At 43.3% G+C, this 20693-nt stretch overlaps 1 protein-coding gene across 4 annotated transcripts in view; it reads left to right on the top strand.

Moving 5' to 3' along the window:
* Positions 1-1430: 1430 nt before the first annotated feature.
* Positions 1431-20693, top strand: part of TMC6 (transmembrane channel like 6) — a 36990-nt gene continuing 17727 nt past the window's right edge. For 2 of the 4 annotated variants that reach the window (XM_048489982.1, XM_048489983.1), the window contains exons 1-10: positions 2770-2930; positions 6787-7052; positions 8348-8481; positions 12164-12295; positions 12445-12603; positions 13247-13352; positions 13521-13614; positions 15045-15299; positions 16307-16500; positions 16955-17099. In XM_048489982.1, coding sequence (XP_048345939.1) covers positions 7009-7052; positions 8348-8481; positions 12164-12295; positions 12445-12603; positions 13247-13352; positions 13521-13614; positions 15045-15299; positions 16307-16500; positions 16955-17099 — 1263 coding nt within the window. In that variant the 5' untranslated portion in view covers positions 2770-2930; positions 6787-7008. Of the gene's footprint in view, positions 1522-2769; positions 2931-6786; positions 7053-8347; positions 8482-12163; positions 12296-12444; positions 12604-13246; positions 13353-13520; positions 13615-15044; positions 15300-16306; positions 16501-16954; positions 17100-20693 lie in introns of those variants that run through there. The other 2 variants (XM_048489980.1, XM_048489981.1) reach the window with 2 other exon arrangements.

The raw sequence follows: 20693 nt of genomic DNA, 5'->3' as shown, positions 1-20693 counted from the left end.
ACAGGAACAGGCAACTTCCTGTACTGCAGTGGGTCACAATATCTGGGTGGGGTCATGCAACAAAAGTATTTTTACATATTACTAGTATATATTGGGGCAGGGGGATAAAAACATCTCTCTGAAAAGTATTCACTGTGGGCAGCATGTTTTGCACTGGTATCCTTTATCTAGGTTACCTGTTCCAAGTGCAACTGTGCATGCTGGGAAGAAATAGTGACCTTTTTTTCTTGGGGGGGGGGGGAGTCAAGTGACATTTGAAGTATGGCGAGCCCTAGTGGGGTTTTGAAGGCAAGAGATGTTAACAAGTGCTTTGCATTACCTGCCTCTGTGAAACGAGCCTAGCATTCCTTGGAGGTTTCCCATCCAAACACTTGTCAGGGTCAGCCTGCTTAACTTGTGATATCTGACAAGATCAGGCTCCAGTATCTTTACTGCTGGTGAAATGCAGAAATGCAAAATATTGAATGTGTGCAATTCAGCAGAGGTAGCAGCTCCACTTAGACTTATGAAAACTTCAGGGTGTTGATGCTTTTGTATACCTTGCTGCATTCTGAGATACAAATGTGTTGGCTGGTTCTTATAATATACCTAGCCAAAGTGACATTTAAATTGTCTACTTTTCAGTACTGAGATTCAACTATATATTCCTCCCATTTTCAAAGTTTCCATGGGAATTACCATTTCATTTGGATTTAGAAAGGGCCATGGAAGTCAGCACTGCATACAATAAGGGAATATGTATTGAATGTCTATACTACAGTCTTAACTTGTTGTACAGACGTTTCTTTTCCCCAGACGACTCTGGGGACTGACATTCTGTGAGTGAGAACAGAGATGTCTGAAAGATAAGGCTCAGGGCAGTCATTAAGCAACAGTTTCCAGGATACCTTGAGGAAAGCAATTATAGGTAAACTGTCATTAAAACTGTTATAGATTTGAAGGGTGCAGATAGAATTTTAAGTTGAGTAGGGAAAATTGAGGAGAATTTCCAATTAAAAACTAAACCCTGTGCAAGAAGATTCTGCCTGCACTGGCTGACCTGAGACTTGAGATCCACACAGGGCCTTCCTTTAGGATCGATCTCTAACTAAAGTTTGGCTGATTCCTGAATGGAAGAGCTATTAGGAGTATCAACTGGCAAGTTCTTTTTTCACAAGTCAAAGACTGGAGTAATCTAGGATTATGCTGTTATTGTGACATAAAATTTCATTAGCCAGAACTATTTCATGAAGTTTAGTTGCTTATCAAAATAGTCCTTCTTGAGTCGATCTTTGGGGGAGCCCATTTGAACAAACAGCATTGTTTGTTCCCTACGGAAGCTGTATCATTTGTCCTTTTAAAAGAATATCAAATAGTGCTAGGAGTTTACTTCAGAAAAAAGACTACAACTTCCATCGTCCTTTGTAGTACAGGTGAGGCACAGGGTGTGGTCTGATTGCAAACACAGGAAGGAAAGTTGGAGAAGTTTCTGTGACAGCATTAGAATATTCAGTTTCGTGGCAAAATGCAAGAAGTTACAAGGTTGGTGATACTTGCAAGCATGGGATATTTGGGGTGGGTAGAGTTATGAAAAAGTTGTTTCTTTTATTTTATAAGCTTTTAAATATTCTGTTATGTTTTACCAATTCCTTTGTTTGATCAGTGACCTGCAGCTGTGTCCTGAATGCAGGTTGGGTACACGCTGCGGTTGATTCTCAATCCTGTGGTCCAGCCAGCTAATATGGTATAACTTTGGAGAAAGCAGACCAAGAATCGGATTGAACTCAGAGGATCCCTTCCTTATAGGCAGGTTTTTCTTGCTGCAGCAGTCAGCAGTGGTCAAATCAATCTGGTTGTTGACTAATGAAAAACGCTGCTGGTGTAATACACACTTGCCTGTTTCTACCCTTCCTCCTGCCACAAGTAGAGACAGACCTCTCAGGATTCTAAAACTGCAAGTTTCTGCAGAATTTTGAGCCAGAAGAACCTGGGAGTGGAAACCAGAATGTTTATATTGGGGGATTAGGCAAAAAGTTATTATCAAGTGACAACATGAAGGCCTTAGCATACAATTCTTATCCTTACAAATTCTGAGGCTGCATTGAGACCAGCCCTTGGCTGGGGTAGGGTGGGGTAGAAATCAAAATTAAAAATAAAACAGGCAGTTGTGGATTTTAAGGGTTCATTTATTTCAATCCATACTTTGCATTATTTACTGACTGTAAAATGCCATCAGATATATAATGGTTCCTGCATACTAAAGAGAGTTCAAAGACCAACCCATTATGATGGAAAAATGTAAGAACAGAGCTGCATCAGTTATGCCAGTAACTCAGATATAAGAAAATATAACATGATTTGGAAGCTAGTCTTGCAATTGGCAGCAGGGGTCTGTTTGGGAGGGGGATAATGCCTCAGCTATCCCCACTCCACCCCCCACCCCTGCTTACCAGAGTCATCATTTCTAACAGCAGCCTTATGATCCCAAAGACATTAACTTGAAAAGATTTACCAGCAATTTAAATATACTTCCTTGACAGTAAATCTGCTCAGAAACTCAGCTTTAGTGTAAGAAAGCATATTTGGGGCATGGGAGGTAGTAGAGCAATTACTTTACTGAAGACTTAAGTGATGTCCAAATATACCAGAAAAGGGAGTTGAAAGAAGACATTTGCAGAAAGTGCAGAGAAGGGGGGAGGGTGAAAAGGCAGCCTGTAATGCCTGACACAGCAGGGGTGGAGATCCCTGGAACACTTTCTCTCTCTCTCTCTCCCCCACCCCCCACCCCGCAAGCCCTGGGCAGGCAGCACTCCCATTGTTTCAGAAGCTGCTGCATAGAAAGGCTAAGAGCGACTGTAAAATTGCCAGCAGGCTTGCCAGGAAAGTAGGATGTAGGCTGCATCGAACAGTGGACGCATGAAAATTTCTATGGAGTAAAAGATCTTATGCAAGTAAGTACTCTGCCTGTATTTGGAGGGTGGGAGCTACCAGTTACACTAAAGACAGCCTAACAGCAGTTTTTCTCTTGCCTGGCTACTGTAGTAGTATTCAACTGGCAGCATGAGGGATTCCTTCCCACAAGCTATCATCTGTATTTCAACCCATAGTGACTGGCTGGGAATTAGCTCAAACTTAAGCCTTCAGCATATTTGGTTATAGTTGGGCTTTCAAATTGTAGCAGTGACTTTTGGGATAACAGGGCTGGTTTATCCTTCTCTATAAGAGTTGTTGCATGGTGATCTAGTCCCTGACCAACACCTGTGTTTCTATGGCTGATCTCTAAGGCATCATTATATACAGGGCAACAAATAGCTTATCACCTCAGACCTCAGTTGTTACTGCACGTTTCTGATCCTTTTTTTCCTGTGTTGAGCATACGTGTGAAGATGCTGCTGATCATAAAGTTGCCAACATCCCATTCCATGCACACTGAGGGGTTCAAGTACCTACAGATATTATGCATAATAATGTACAGACTGGATCCTTTTTCTATATAAATAAGTAAAGAAAGTGATATAACACACCCAACCCAAATTCCCTGCCTAGACTTGCTACAGGGTAGGTGAGCAAAACACTGAAATTCCTGCATCTGGGGGCTGGGAGGAGAAACTGAATCTGCTGCATTTAACTCTCTCATGTCCAGGCATAGCTTGGCCAGTAGAATTATCTTCATAATGTCAGTCTATGAAATTGTTGCTGAGTTTTACAGGGTATAAGACTGTGTACAGCTGTTCCTATCAAAGGCCAGGAACAACCTTAGGTTAATCCTTACCTCTTACAAAGCCAAAAACAAAAAGGGGGGGGGGCTGCTTCTCTGTGGTTAAGCATTACTTCCAAAAGAGAAAAAGAACACAATAGGCCATGTGCATATGCAAAATACCTTTCTACATGTGAATGCATCTGAGAGTGTCCATTGCCTCCTTCAATGAATGTTACATGAAAACTGATCAGGAGAACATTCCATTGGGGGCGGGGGGGGGGGGGGGGGGGGGAAGCTTTAAGACTGTAGTCCCATAAGGGGTTGGGCAGAAAGTTTCTGGGAGGTGAAATATTCTCCAAAGGTGGGGAACATTCCAAAGCATTAGACTGAAGGAGACGGGTGTGGCTATTTGTTTAGCTGATGCCAGAACAGGACAAAGCCATTTCATTCACATGGGGGCTGGGGGGGGGGGGGGGGAATGATGGAAGCGGCAGGGCTGGCAGCCCTGACTGGGCAAACAATTGCTTTTTGTTTGCATCATTGACTGTACCTCTGCATTCTGGTAAGCAGCAAGAGAGCAAGGCTTGGCACTTTAGGGTCTGCTTCATTACGGCTCATGTAATTCACATGCAAGTGGAAAGCCAGTTATTTTCTAATCTGAAAGTTTATGGAGTGGATGAAGTTCTAAATGATTCAGAAAGCAATGGCTTTAAAGTGTGTGACATTTCTTTATTATTCTTTTGTACATTGCCCTTCCCTTCCTCTAGAGAGGTCATGGTTCTTCCCCTTCTCCATTTTACCTTCACAATAATCCTATGAGATAGATTAGGCGGAGAGAGAATGAAGTTTCATGGCAAGTAGAGATTTAAATCTTGGTCTCCTATTCCTAGTTCAGCATTCTATTATGTAATGCTGAGATCCACCTTGGTGTGGTGGGTAGGAGTGGTGGAGAACTGGGTTTGATTCCTCACTCCTCTACATGAAGTTGGGTGACCATGGCCAGTTACAGTTCTCTCAGAAATCTCTCAGCCTATGGAGAGTCAGGGTCTGGCAAACCACAACTAAGCGTCTAGTGTCTTGAAAACCCAATGGGGTTGCCATTAGTCAGCTGTGACTTGATAGCACAGACACACACACCACGCTGATGTAATTATATTTAATCCAGCAAAGGGAATAAAATGGCATATACAAGACTAGAAGAAAGAGAAGGCAGGTCAAATTTGATTACAGAGTTAAAAATTTAAAAGTAAGGCAGAAATTTGGTCCCTTAGCTGTGACATGAGCTGGTCGATGGAAAAAGTACCTTTGACAATGTAGCACTCAGTAGTGTTCCTTGCAGAGGCGTACCGGGGAAAGTGACAGGGGGGCCCCCACGCCCCCTCCCTGTGCCCCACTTACCTTAGCTGGTGGAGGAGGGCAGTGGGGGTCCCAGGCAGGGCCAGTTTGCCCCTCAGCCCCGCCCCGCCAGGCTGTTCCTTTAGCAGGCAGAGGCTGGGCCAGGAGTCTGCCACAAGCTGCCCTTTGGCCTGGCACTGCCAAGCACCTAGTCACCTGGGACCGCCACCGCCTTCCTCCACCAACTGAAGGAGCAGCCCAGGGTGGCGCCCAGGGTCAATTAACTCCCCTTGTCCCTCTGGCAGATACACCACTGGTTCCTTAGCACTTTAAATAAATATCTGCCACAGATTATTAGACTTTATAGTTTTGCAAGGTTTGAGGCATTATGTGGCATTTAGATGGACATGCAAAGCCAGCTCCAAAGTGATTGTCAACCTCTAGACAGAGACAAGATTTTTCCTGGAATAACAACTGATGGCAGAGAAACTTTTCCTGGAAACAGTGGCCCCTTTGGAGGGCGGACTCGTTAGCATTTCATCCCTGCTGAGTTTCCTCCCCAGGTTCCATTCACAAATTTCTAGGAATTTCCCAACTATGACTTTCAAGTCCTAGCTCCACTTCAGATTCATCCACCACCAAAAGACCTCTGGAAATGTGTTTTCAGAAGGTCAGAAGTAAGGGGCAATGCATTCTGATGGCTGAAGGCCACTGCTTAGAAGCTCCTGCCTTGCCGGATCTTTCCAAATAATTTTCAAAGGACTGGAACTAGTGGTTGCCGTTGGAACCACCAGATTATCCTTTAAAAAAAGAAAGGATATAACTGAGTCGCTTTATTTGTTATACATTGTTGATGCAGGTTTGTGAAATAATACGTCCTTGGAAGTGAAAAATGCATGTTGCAACTTTTGCTGTACATAATCTTGAAGTGAAAAAGTAATGGCATATTCTGAATTTAGTGTTTTGCTGGCTTGGAACACTTGCTATACTGTTCAGACAGGCGTTCTTATGTATAACCTGTTTCAAGCACCTAGTCACCTCCCCTTTTTTATTCTGTTTGCCTCCCAGTTTAAGATCTCTCCTGCAGCCTGCAAGGGGACAGATTGTGGTGAAGAGAGGTTTCCTGTCAGTCAGGAAGCACTAGTTGCCTTGCTTGCTTGCAGTTCAGGGCCCAAAGCAAGTGAAGCATTCGTGAGAGAGAGCTTTGCCAGAGTTGTGAGCGAGCTGTGCTCCCCCTCCTCCAAGAACGCAGGGGCTAAGCTATCTTTGTACTCTGCAGCCATGCCGTCCTTGTGCCTCAGACTGCAAAAATGCTTATCACCCAGGCAACATGTGGTGAGGTTTGCTTAGTGAACCCTGAGAATCAAAAGAAACTTTAGCCTTGCTTGCTTATCTGACTCTGCTGTTGTCCAGTCTGGATTAAAAACATCTGCAGGTAAACTTGGAGACCTCCTCATGCCCCTCAAATTTCAGTCCCAGAAAGGCAGAATGGTCCTCTCTGCCTTCCCACGCCAAGGGGCCGGATGTACACAAGCCTGGAACTTGCCGCTGTGTTTGCGTTATCTGAGTGTTGAAATGCCAAGCAAAGTTACTGCACTACCATACTGAATTGGAGCCTTTGTGTGGACTTTGCTTCCTTCCTCCTCTTCAGGGTGTTGGACAGGGTGACTGGACAGCTGTTGCATGATGCAAACTTGGTCTTTTGTAATAAATCTTGCATGCGGAGATGGTGTGTATAGCTTTACATTTTCCCCCCTTTATGTTCCTTGTAGCATACAGGCTTAAATATTGTACAGGCTCCCCGCTCTTGCTTTGCTGGCCTTAGGAATCAGCTAAAGGTGAGATCAGTTGTCTTGACTTCCAAGTCTTGCACATCTGGTGTGATGAGCCCAAGCAGTTTTCCCACAAGTAACATCAAGTGGTATTCTGATGTCTGCAACTGAAAAGTGAAGACAGAAACGAGCTGATAGACAAGAGGCTGTGGATCTGTCGAGATGGCCCACACACTGACCTTCAACTTTGGCCCCGAGAATGGCAGGTGAGTGATACAGTTTTATGCACATCTGATGTTCAAACTGCACTGCCATCATTTTAAAATTGTTTTCAATGTTGCTGCCTCATAAGCATAAACAAACCCTGAAACTGATATATATGTGTAGCTCAGGGCATCTCAGTTGCTTGAAAATAAAATATGTGTTCTTCTGTCCTTCAAAATGGGGGAGACAAAGTGTAACCCCAAGTTGTTAAGATATTTCCAGAGATTTTAAATGTGGCACACACATGGCTGATGACTAGGAGATTTTGAAAGGGAGACATTTCATTTGTCAGTCACTCCTCCACACAAAATAATTTGTACTTCCCAAGATCTCATTACTATAAAAGTCAGCAAGGAGGCTTTTGGGTTCTTCATACTGGAAATGGAGAGAAATAACAAGAATTGGTTAATGTGTTTCTTTGTCAGCCAGGAAGTTGAAATTGGGCAAGATGCACCAAGTGCTAGAAAAACTTCTCAGTCCAGAGAAGTCTAAAATGCTGTTTACAGTGGTGACGGTGTTGGAGAAGTTTGTGTTAAGCCTGCCCTGGATACGTGGAGGAGCAGGTTCAGAGCTTGGAGATGCTTTTAGCTGACTACAAATAGATATCCACACTACATGTTTTAAAAGCTTGTCATGCCAGTACAGGGTGGATTTTCAGGCAGGCAAAGAGGAATCAAGTTTCAAGTTGTTATGGGCCAGAAGCCATGAGTTAGTAAATCGATCAAACTTGCTTAAAAAGTTTGATCACTTCTTAATTACTTACTCTAATGAGTTGTGTGCAGAGTTGTCTTTGAAGTTTATCTGGAAACTTAACTTTGTTCAAAAGCTGAGCAACACAGGAAACACATCCTGCTAATACTTAAACAACTTCCCTGGCTATCTGTTAATTTCTGGGCTCAAATAAAGTTGTTGGTTTTTTTGCACCTTTAAAGACCGAGTAGCTTGTTTTATAATGGCTTGTTTTTTAAATACTATGGTTTTTAGTGGTAAGTGTGCCTGCTTCTGCTATAATGTTTGAAGTACCTCTTCGGAGAAACAGCTTGGCAGGACATGGGTTTTCCTATTCACAAGGCGCTATATATTTTATACTAGGGTGTTGTATACAGAATCTGACATTCCATACAGCTATAGCTGAGGAGGCATACAGTCTGGTAAGATTTCTTTCCCTCCTAGGCTTGTTCATTATATATCTGACTCCAAGATCATCTTATGTGAATCCACTGAAAGTTGAAATGCTGTCATCTTGAGAGAGTCTGCTAGTTGAATGGATCTGAATCCTGTTCTCTGATTCTTGCAGTGAAGCCCCAAGTCCCTATGATGAAGGTGCTGTACATGATTCCTTCCACCAGCTAATCCAGGAGCAGAGCTGGCTGGCTGAGCAAGAGCTGATGGAGATGCAGCAGATGACAAATGTCCCCTCAAGGGAAAGAGGTGTGTCTTGGTGCCTGTCAGTGGAGGAATTCAAATAATTTAACAACTGGTTCCAGTGGTGGGATTCAAATAATTTAACAACTGGTGTCTGACTCTCTGTTAATCTGATAGCCTTTCCAGTTATTTAGTTTTTCTCATGTTGTTATGAAGCTATCAATGAATCCCCTAGATGACCTCACCTCAGCAAGGTTTCCCATTGTAAGGAAATCACTAACATCCTATGAGAGTGATCTTTGCCTTGGAGCCATGGGAGCCCTTTGGTTGAGCCTTAGAATATGCCTACCAGGCACATAGTAGCTCTCTTTTCAAATGCATGCTACTGTCATTTTGAATGAGCTGTTGGTTTTCAGTGGCTTTTCTCCATTCTTTCTCCCCCGCCCCCTATCTCCTACTTAAGCATGTTTCCTACATAATTTTGAAGGAGAAAAACTTTTCATCCCTTTTCATTTCACTGAGAGGAAAATATCACTGGCCTCAGCAGTATTAAACCTCTCCATGGCAATACTAGTATGGGAGAAAGTCCTTTGTCTGGCCACAAGCTGTTAAAACGAAAATATTTTTAATTTTGAGCCACTTCAGATACTTCTGGAAAAAAATAGCTAATAATGATGCGGCTGGCCTCCACTCGGGCCAGGGCCTTTACGGCTCTGGCCCCTGCCTGGTGGAACACTCTTCCTCCAGCTGTCCGGGCCCTGCGGGACCTTGGGGATTTCCGCAGGGCCTGTAAGACCGAGTTGTTCCACCGGGCTTTTAGAGAAACCAGCCACTGAGTGCCCCCTTCCTTCCTTCCCCTAGGTTGGAATCCCAATGCCAACGGGATCCATTATTAAGATCTATGGTTCCCTTATACCACCGGGACCATTACCCCCTCTTGTTAAAGGGATTAGGTCTAGATAGGACGCCATCTTGATATATTATAATTGCTGTTTTATTATAACTTATGGATGTTTATGATGTTTTATGTGATTTTATGATGTACACCGCCCAGAGCCCTTCGGGGATTGGGCGGTATATTAAGTCAAATAAATAATAATAATAATAATAATAATAATAATAATGTATTCTCAAATAAAAGATACTTATCATATCTCATTGAGTTTGCTAAATGAGTGAAATGCCACAATTATCAGTCACCGAAATAACCAAATTGCAAACACATGAAGTCATAAGTTAGTAAACAAATTTGACAGTGATCAGATATTAGATTCTCAGGCGTCATTAAAATTAGGATTTGTGGGTTCTTTGTTTCCTCAAGATTTGTCTCATGGCTGTCTCATATTTTCTTTGGACAATTACTAGGGAAGATTTCTTCTGGGCACTGAGTGATCAGGCCAGATGGACTGACTGTGTCAAGTAATTAAATGTTATAATTTTTCAAGTGCTTCTCAAAATCAACAGATACACATTACTTAGAAAGCTGTGGAGTCCAAACAACTAAGAGAGCTATCTTTTCTAGTCAATGAAAGAGCAAGTTTCTACAACAGGACCATGTTTTAGAACATCTCAGGCAATGTAATTGCCATATTAGATGGACAAGCTTCACTAATTTGTGAATAAGCATATTATAGTAGCGCATCTCCTTTGTGCCATCTGTGGCATGTGTTTTGTCTCTCTGCCTGCCAAGTGCAGGAACAGCATGTGGACACCTTAATCCCTGTCTAATCTAAATATCCATACACTGGTCCTTGTGCTTGTTTTGTTACAGCTCAGTTCCACATCTATAAAAAGAATTATGAATAATTGTGATTACTAATACTGAAGTGGATCCACTCTGATTTTTTGCTGAATGTCACTCAATTCCCCTTATTAGAATCCCTATCCAACATGGCTTTTTGGTCCATGGTCTCCAGCACAGCTTTCTTTAAGGTCATAGTGGACCCTGCCTTCCTTTTTCACCAACTAAAAAGCTGGTTGAGTTCCACTCAACAACAACAACAACAATCATTATTATTATGTTGTTGTCACACCCATGGAAATAAGAACAATAATAAATTAAATAATCTTGCTTACTAGGCTACTATTTGTTAGGAAAGTGTGTTTATTTATTTAATTAATTTGTACCCTGCCTTTTGGTATAAAGTGAAGCTTCCACTTTCAGTGTAGAGTCTCTAACACTTCGAACATAACTAAATGCCAGAAATTTTAAGGCAGTGATGGCGAACCTTTTCGAGACCGAGTGCCCAACTGCAATCCAAAACCCACTTAAACCCCACAAATTGCTAATCACTGCCCAGAGCCCTTTGGGGGTAGGGCGATATATAAAATCTAATAATAAATACATAAAGTGCCAACACGGCAATTTAACCTGAATACTGAGGTTTTCGTTTAGAAAAAATGGTTGGCTCCGAGGTGCACATTACTCGGGAGTAAGCTTGATGGTAGTTGGGCGCCCAGCCTAGATGTGTGTGTGTGTGTGGGGGGGATGATTTTCTGCCCAGTGGCAAAGCCACCAGGGGGCAGGGGTGCGCAATGCACCGGGCACATCGATTCTGGTCATGTGGGGGGCGGAAAAATCCCCCAGCCTCCCCTGCGGCCCCCCCGCACTCCCCCCGCCCCCCTTCTATGGCGCCCCCTGCCCCCCCACGGCACGCCCCCCACTTACTTTTAGGAATGGAACATCCCAGAGAAGAAGCCTGCCTACGTTGCCTGGGCCTGGTGGGAGCTACATTTCCCAGGTGTTCCTGGGAAAGGTAGTTCCCACCAGGCCCAGGCAACGCAGGCAGGCTTCTTCGGCCTGCTCCTTTCCTAAAAGTACATGGAATGAAGTGCCGCGGGGGGGGCACGAGGGGGGAGCCAGAATGTGCACCGGGCACACTCTGGCCTAGCTACGCCTCCATTTCTGCCTCCCCACATGACAAACTCTGTGGGCATGTGCCCTCAGAGATGGCTCTGAGTGCCGCCTCTGGCACACATGCCATAGTTTAGCCACCAAGGCTCTAAGGCATTCAAAGTCTAGACTAATTCTACGCAACTTCAGTCTATGTGTTTTCCACCATAATCAGAATCTGTACAAAACATATCTGATGTATTGAGAACTTCAGTGAAGCACAGATATGTATTCACTATGGGTAAAAAGTGACACATTTGCCTTTCAAAGACATTCGGTAAAGAGATAACCACAATTGCACATTGAATGTGGGATTCCTCGTGTCAACATTGTTTTTCCTCATTTGGCCAGCCTGTGAGTTGGGGGTGTGCTGGGAATCTGGGATGATCCCTCAATTTCCAGACACACGGCAGTTTTCTTCTTTCTAGAAGAGAATCTTCATCCATTTTCGTTGGGCATGTGGGGAGATGACTGTTTTCCCCCTCAGTCTTTTTAGATAGAGTTGCTGTCTTGTCTTAATAGTGCTTCTTGGTATGTGTTTTTATAAAGGGTCAAAGCTGTCTTGATCTAAACACCTCAATCTTCAGGTATTTGCCCAAAGCAGTGATTGTACATGATTGCATGCTAAGATTTCCATTGCTGTGAACAAAGCAGTTAATGGCAGAATAAGTTTGGAGGAGATGGCTGAGCTCAAAAAGTCTGAGAACTGCTGATGAATGCTAAATTTGATAGGAAATTGGAGATAAACAGTAGGAATGGGGGATCCCAGCTCTGACAGGGCAGCTACCGGTAACAGGAGATTGGCTGTTCACTGCCATGACTTTAAGACAAAAATATTCTGTTTTCCCATTCCAGAGAATGTGGCCTATACAGCTTCTTCTGCCCGCCAGACTGAGGCTTTGGAAGCATCAGAACAGACTGAGGAACATCCTGGCTTCTCCTCTGCTACGCTGCGCATCCTAGCCAGCATGCCCAGCCGTACAATCGGTGAGGTGAATGAGCATTCCTGTTTTGTGGCCCTGATCCCAGTCTAGTTGTTCTCTGAGAGTGGGGGTTGAAAGCTGAAATTCAGAGATTAAAACCTTTACTCTGCCCCTTCCCCCGAACCCCTATTGTGTCCTGCTGTCTGCTTTCAGGTCGCAGTAGAGGAGCCATCCTTTCCCAGTATTATAATCGCACTGCCAGACTGCGTCGTAGAAGTACCCGTCCCCCATTGCAGGAAGTGTCCCACTCTGCACGGCCTAGCCTCCGGCAGCTTGAGATAGGCCTGGATTCCAGTCATGAAGAAATGGCTAGTAAGTCTGTTGAAAGAGTTCGGAAGATGTTTCACACTTGGCCCTTGCTACAGCGAAGAGATGGATCGCTGGTGGATCAAACTTATAGGGAAATAATTGTTGTTCATGTGGCCTCATTTTTCATATGTTTTCATGCTCAACCCCTCTCTCCAGATATTGATGGAACATTATACAAACTGAGCTCTCTTACTAGCATAGATGAGGCAATTTATATTTCCAGGTCAATGATATTACAAATCACCCCGGTCCTGCAACACTGCCGTATCAGGTTATGGATTTGTCTCACCCTTCAGATGTCTGCCTGAAACCCTGGAGAGCCAGTGCCAGTCACAGTAGACTATCTTTGATGGGCCAATAGTCTGATTCAGTATAAAGTGGCTTCAAGTGTTCTCTTTGGACAAAGAGTTGCATAAGACCAGCCTCAAAATGGTGTTGTCATTTTCTTGCTTTCAACCTCTACGTCTGTGTGGTGTTTTTTACAACTGAGCTGCATTCCAGAATCCAGGGGGAGCAAGATGGCCAACCATTTGAGATCCCCCCCCCCCCCACGCACCTCTTTTGGTGCCAAAATATCCAAGTCCTTCATTGAACATACTGTTGTACTTCATTATTTTTTTAACTGTCACTGTTCTTTCTTCCCTAGCCAAGCGCAGCCTACTGGTGAAAGAACTCCAGAGTTTGCCAGCAAGTCAGCGTGTTAGTATGTTACAAACTATGCCGCTGAGTCTGGCAGAGAAGCGTGGCCTCAGGTGAGGACTTTAGGCAAGTGTACTTTGCCTTTTCTGCTCATAGGCTGTTCTTGATCAGGGAATGCAAAATTAGATGCTGATGGTTCTGTGCCTGAAAACCATGCAAAGAACCTGATTCCATCCAGAAGCACAGATTTTAAGCACTCCTGTCTGTCTTTGGCTTTTAAGGCAGGATTCAAGTGGACACTCGGGTACCTTGAGGAAACCTAAGACAACAGCTCCTTTGTCACATTGCAGCCGGCTTAAATACTACATCATCATAGTGAGTACTGAACCTCACCCTATTCTGTGTAGTTTAAGAGAGGATTTTCTGTACCACCTCTTGTTCATGGACAAAGAGGAGAATTTGTGAGTAAGCCTAATGCACGATGTTGCCAAAATGTTGGCATAACCTCATTTCTGTTAAAGGTATTCTGATCCCCACTTCATCACGGAAGCTAATTCCATTTGTACAGATGAAATCATTCGTTTTTTCACACCCTAGCTGTAAAACACCCTGCAAAATAATCTTTAAAAATATATGTATCTTCCTTGTTAGGAGCCTGCCCCCCCCCCGCCCCCACCCCCACCCTCTGAGGTCACTGACTATTGTGGGAAAATGTGTCCTCCTATAGGAAGTTGGAGAAAATATCCATTAAGTTCCTTCTTTACCTTGTCACACAGAAGGAAAGAAACTCATTATTGAATTAATCCACAGCCACTTCCTGGACTTTCTTTGTACTGAAAGGAGGTGGTAGCCATCTTAGGGGACCAGGTGAAAATAACAAAATTGGAAGGTTTGGGTTTTGCAAAACCGATAAGTGGAGAAGAATCCCTAAGTAAAGCAGAATGCAGTTAAAACCAAGGGATTCCAGAGATACAGGTGTCTTTACTTGTGGTGGCCACCTTGGAAAAATCAGGGGGTTCAAATTTCAAAAAGCTGAATAATGGAGAATTCTCAGCGGCCATTGAGCATAATGCAGTTAAAACCACTGTGATAACCCAAGGGATTCAAGAGATACATGTGGTTTTATCCATGGTGGCCATTTTAACATCAGGACTTTTTTTTTCTACAGTGGAAGCACACTACTTTCACTTCCAAGGAAGAACACAGACCCACATTTTTATCTTTTGATGGGACAGAGTATAGGAATGTCCAATTATTTTGAGAGCTGAAGGAAGAACTGCTAGAAGGCTTTAGCCTACTGTGTCATGTTTTTTGCTAACTTTAAAGATTCTGTTGATTCCAACAGGGCAGGAAAGTTGTTCTAACTTTTTAGGAAGATCTTGCCATGTTATTACACTGAGTAAATAAGCAAGTATGTTTTGTCAGTTGCGACAGTGACAGAAGTCTCTTGGCGGGATGGTGACTCTGGATACAGTAGCTTCATAGTGCTCCAAAGTTTGGGCAAAAGTTGTCACTTCTGTAACACTTTTTTGGAGCTGCCCAAATGGAAATGATTCCTTGGTTACGACACAAAAGAAAGATGGGACCAGAGTGTTTAACCATCTGGAAGAGAAGCTGCCTGTCCTCTTCTTCATCTTGCATAGGCATGATGGCAAATGGTTGCCAAGGACAAACTGGCAGCTTTCTTTTTCATGTAGGAGCACTTGAACCCCTGATTCCATTTTTTAAAAATCAAAGGAGTTTAGCTCTGGTGCTTCTGGCTAGAATTTGCTCAGCTAAAGAGAATTTCCTTGTTTTCCCCACAGGGGTTCCGAAATCTGTGGTACAGTTGGCTTTCCTTCTTTCATATGCTCCAGCCTTGGCATTATTCCCTTAAGCAGATCAGTGGTCGCTTTGGATCCAGCATTCTCTCCTATTTCCTGTTCCTCAAGACCTTGATTACGTTCAATCTTTTCTTGTTCCTCATCCTGATGGTTTTTGTGGTCGCTATGCAGGCTGCTTACCCTTCTGCCATACCTAACAGCGAATCCTTCACAGGGCTTGAGCTCCTCACTGGAGCGGTGAGTATTCATCAGATGAAATCAGGCTCTTGCTAATGATAAGAGGTATCAATCATATTCTCCTCTCTCCCCCTTTCTACGACCTGGCTGAGTGGCATATCTGTTATAGGGTTTTGTGAATCTGATTTTCATCCATCTTTAGGATAAATTAGCACACCTTTGACAAAGGCATGTATTGGATGATATATAGTGCATCAGGGTATCCAGGTACTGGGGTTGCCAAGCCCCCACCAGGGGCAGGGGAACCCGTGCTTCAGACCCCCTCCCCCAGCACTGTTCAGACATCCAGCAGAGGTCTTACAAGCTGTTCAGACATCCACCAGAGGTCTGGGCCTCAGCTCTATTAGCACAATGATGTCACTTTTGGAAGTGATGTTGTCACATCAACACCAACATAGGAGACACTCTGTTATTTGGGGCAAAACTCTATGGTAGAAGCTGTTTTTCCTTTTCTATGGTAGAAGTTGTTTTGCCCAAATAATGGAGCACCTCCCACATCAGCAATGTGATGGTGTGAGTTCTGGAAGCGACATCATCACACCTATTGGCCCTCAATTTACAGCTAATAAGACCCACCCACCCCCACTGTACCCCAGGTACAATTGAGTGGTTTTTTTTAAAAATCCAGATAAAACCTGTATATTGGGGAAGGAACAGGGAAAAGCTAAAGCCCGTGTAGGATAAGGCTTAGGGAGCCCCTGCTTCAGTCTATGAAACTGACAATTGGCAATTTATATACAATTTTATTATTGTGATAAGAGATATAGATGGTTCATCTCTTATTTTTTAGTGACTGGCACCCGAATGTGTGTGAGTGCAGAAAAGCAGTGTTTTTTAGATAGGAGGTGGTTAAAAAATTCTGTCTATTTTATCTATCAAAATTAGCTTGCATTAATTGTAGCACGCATGCATGTGTGAAAAGCCCCATGAAACCACATGCAGGTACCATCTCTGAAGAGTAGCAGATCCCACAGCTGCAGCTGTTAATGTCTCTCTCCTCTTTTCAGGGCTACTTCACTCACACACTGATGTATTATGGCTACTATAGCAATTTCACTCTCAATGATCCTTGTGCTTCTGGCTATCACATCACACACTGCCAGCAATCCAGAGATGTCCGTCTGCCATACAATATGCCATTGGCTTATGTGTTTGTTGTTGGGGCCTCCTTCATTGTGACATGCATTCTTCTAGTGTACAGGTGAGATGCATCCCCGACTTGTTTTGCATGGTCTCAAGGCACTTATCACCCTCTGTCTTTTCCTACAGCATTCTGTATCTTTGCAGGTAGAAGACTTCATCTCGTACTGAAGGCTTTCACAGCCAGAATCAATTGACTGTTGTGGGTTTTCTGGGTGGTGTGGTTGTGGTCTGGTAGTTTTGCTCCTAACATTTTGCCTCTGAAGATGCCAGCCATAGATGTGGGCAAAACGTTAGGAGCAAAAACTACTAGACCACAGCCACGCAGCCTGGAAAACCCACAACAGCCAGCCATCTCATATTGCCCTTCACTCTGTACTGCAGTTAGAAATTATCTGAGTACCTTATAATTTCTGCATTATACCTTGATTTCAGTCTGTGCCGTAAAAATAAGGCTATCTTCTGGCCTACAGGTGCAAAAAAAAAATCATAATCATTGTATCTTCTCTTTGCAGCATGTCTCGTTCTTTTGGGGAAAGCTATCGTGTAGGCAGTGTCTCTGGGGACCTGGCAGTTAAAGTCTTCTGCGCCTGGGACTATAAAGTGATCCAGGCTTGTTCTGTTCGACTTCAGAGTGAAAACATCTGCACTCAGCTGAAGGTAAATACTGAGCAGGGGAATTCATGCTGTAGAAGGGAAACTTCCAGGGGCCTCTTTGGGAAAAGTTGGGTCAGGCATCTGCAACTCCTGCTCAAGTGCAGCACATTTCACTAATGTGAACTTGCATTGACAAGAAACTGTTCTGCCCATTATGCTGCAATGCTGATGCTACTCCTAACCAACCAAAAGTTTTAACCCGTGTCAGCTGTGATCTGCTGTTTGTGTGGATAACCTCATCTACAGTGTAGATTTTAATTGAAAACATTTCTTTGAACTCTCTGTGTGATGATCTCTGATATCTGTATTTCTCTGACCACAGCAATGGGCTCTGCATATTCCCAGCATTTTTTGGGCTCCAGAGATACACCTTTGCTGAGTTCCCTACCATTATCTGGGGTGTAGCATCAGATTACCCCCTACACCCTAATGGAGACTCTGCACTGGACATTTTTCAAGGCTTTGTCTGTGTAAAAACTAATTAGACTCAGAGCTCCCCATGGTTTATCATGTTAGAGAAACTTTTCTGTCTCTTACTCTAATAATACAAAAATATTTTTGGGAACGAGTCCATCCTTTTTCTCTTGGACGATTAGTAAGCCAGACAAGACAACTGAACAGGATTTCAATTTTATTGAACAGGATTTATTTTACTGAGCAAGACAGGAAAAAAGCAAACAATAATTAACCCCAAAGTACTGTTGAAATGAATGCTACAATTACCAGTGTTCCTAGCATTGCTAAATCATATTATAGCTAATGATAGTTTTAAAACAAATCAGGTTTCATCTTCTTTCACACCATTTTCAGAGATTATTGAACAAGCCCAAGGTAGCCAGAATCTCACCAAGAGATCTTGCCTCTTACTGTTCTGAGACTTCCAGCTAGAGAAATCTTATTTACTTTTCACAGGAATGTTTATTTATTAAAAAAGACATCCATTTTATCTTTCTCTAAATTTGATTTATCACAGTCATATGGTTAAATACCTGATTGATTACCATTAAATAAGAGATAAGCAACATAAGTGCAACTAGCCAATCAACATGCATATGAGATCATCTGATACAGCAAGATAAAAAGGCCAATCACAAAAGCAATTAATCTAGTTTCTTTCTGTAACGGTTACAACTAGCATCTAAGATAAAGACTTACATATCTAAGCAACAGATATGTAATCTCTTAATCGACTGGCAACTTTGGCAAGGAAAAAGGAAGTGATATGGCAACTCAATAGGGGGAATTCTCAGGGTTTATTAGGCAGTCTGTTTCAGATCAGATAGTACTTTACCCCTGGATGGAAGGCCGTGTGCTTGTGTGATTAATGGGCAGGATCTGTCCCCACCTCAGGTGTAAGGCTGGACACACTCAGACAAAGTCGGCTTTAAAACAAAGGAACGAACTTTATTGATTTGTGTTACCCTAAGGTACAGGGTGCTGGAACTGAGGGTTCTTGCCCTCAGTTCCAGTATATATACAGGTAGGAGTGGGCAGTCCTTCCTAGTGGCGGGAACGGGGATAACTGGAGAAACAGGAACTTAACACGAAACAGAAACTTATGAGGGTCGCGACCCTGACATCAGGTAATAATGGCAAAATATGATTAAAACAGCTGTGCTTGAGGAAGATAATCCATCAAGTCTCTCAAAGCCAAACTACAGGTTTATTTTTACACACAAAACAGATAACGGGGAAAATTGATAAAGGTGAACTACAGAATACATAAAAAACAAAAGGAACATACCGGTAGTTTCTACCCAAGTTAATTACAGTCTTCCTCACATCTCATCACCATGGAAAAAGGAGCAATGTTCCCTATGGCAACTAACAGGTCTATTCAGAATCCTTCTGAAGTCCGTTCAGTTGGGCTGACTCCTAGGAAAGTGTTCTTTAGGACTGCACTGGAAAACCTGCTTCTTTGTGATACATATTTTCCAGGGTTCTCAGTGGGAGGGTGTACTCTTTCTGAACCAATCAGAAAGTTAGGTGGCAATTCAAAATTCCTGACATAGGAGCCTTCGACTAACAAACTTGTTCCTTAAGATCATATGGTATTTTCCACATGGCACAACAATATTGTGGTAAGCAAAACATAGTGTGGAGGTGCAAAGAGGAAGAGGGAGGTATTGCACTAGCTAAATTCTTCATTGATCTCCTATCAAGTTTATAGGTTACTGTAATTGATGGCCAAGATGCAACATTTCACACTGTGGCTATCTTGATCCCCCATCAAGTTTGTAGGTTACTGTGATAGATAGTCAAGGTGTGATATTTCATGTAATGGAGTTTTATGTTTTACTGAAAACTCAGAACAAGACAAGCTTATTTCTTTCATAAAATGTAGGGTTATTCCCATAATGTCAGGCACCTCTGATTTTTCAACATTCAAAGATGGTCCATGTAACGTAAAGGCGCTTATTATACTGCGCTGCCACCAATGTAACCTAAAGGGGGACACCACCCTGACTGGGGAACACAGACACTGACAGAAAGAAACACTGGAACAGATTTTAAATGAACAAAACTGAAAATGTTTATTTATGGCTTGACAGAGAGGCTTCTCAGGTGATTTGAGAGGTTTCAAAAGCTTGTCGGTTACAGAATAAGTTTGTCTTAAGCTTAGCGGTTGCCTAGAAGGAAAAACTTATTTCTTGAGATGTTACCTCACAGACACTAGATGGTCTCTGTTCCACACACCCCTTTCTTGTTCATATACCTCAAGTCTAAGTCTGGTAGGACTGGCACACACTAGCCACCCTGCACCAATTCTATCAGTCCCCTACTCAGGCCTAAAATGCCCCCTTTCGGACTGGACTTCTGGTGACTGGGTTTAGAACAGGGGACGGACAGACTATGTCTGGGCAGGCTAGCTGCCAGGCACCTGAGCGGCGGTTCACACTCCACCAAGACTCAGGGCCTTCCACACACTCCCTCAAGCTTCCTCAGCTTGAGTCAGAATCCTTCTCTTGTCAGAGCTGACAGACTGCCCAACTCTGCTCTGCTCTCTGACAGACTCCGATCAGCACTGCCTTCACTCTCCGTGCTGTAAGCATACTGGCTCCCCCTAGCTTTTTCCAAACGTTACTGGACCCTTCTCAACCAATCAGGTCGGTTCTCTACTTGTGGAGCCTTTTTCTCTTTTTCTGGCTGTTGCTAAGGCCTTCTCCCTTTGGCCTGCTGTACGCCAGCCCTTCAGGGTGGGGCAAGTTCGTTACAGCCCACCCTTCTTAGAATGCTGTGAACATTCTATGACATCACTGTTATGGGCTGCTCAGTAAATGTTAATTATTGTATGTTTGCAGGAAGTGGTTATGGGTGAGGAGAATGGGACAGGTGGAAAGAATGTAAGCTGCCATTAGTGTTAGAGAAAGGGTTTTAACCAGACTGGCTCAAGATATTTTGTCAACCTAGGTAAGACAAACATTGTGTGTATGTGCACATGGGCGCATGAACACACTTAGTTTAGTTGATTAGACTTGTATCCCAGGGAGGTCAGGGTATAAGTCTAATCAACTAAACTAAGGGTGCACACGTGCATGTACAGACAAGGTTTTTCTCATAGCATAGGCAAGCAGTGTAGAAGAACAAATTTAAAAG

This window comes from Sphaerodactylus townsendi, linkage group LG03 (assembly GCF_021028975.2).
Source record: "Sphaerodactylus townsendi isolate TG3544 linkage group LG03, MPM_Stown_v2.3, whole genome shotgun sequence".
NCBI classification, from domain to species: domain Eukaryota; kingdom Metazoa; phylum Chordata; class Lepidosauria; order Squamata; family Sphaerodactylidae; genus Sphaerodactylus; species Sphaerodactylus townsendi.
The sequence above is the reverse complement of the archived record's forward strand: the minus strand, read 5'-3'. Positions and strand labels throughout refer to the sequence as shown.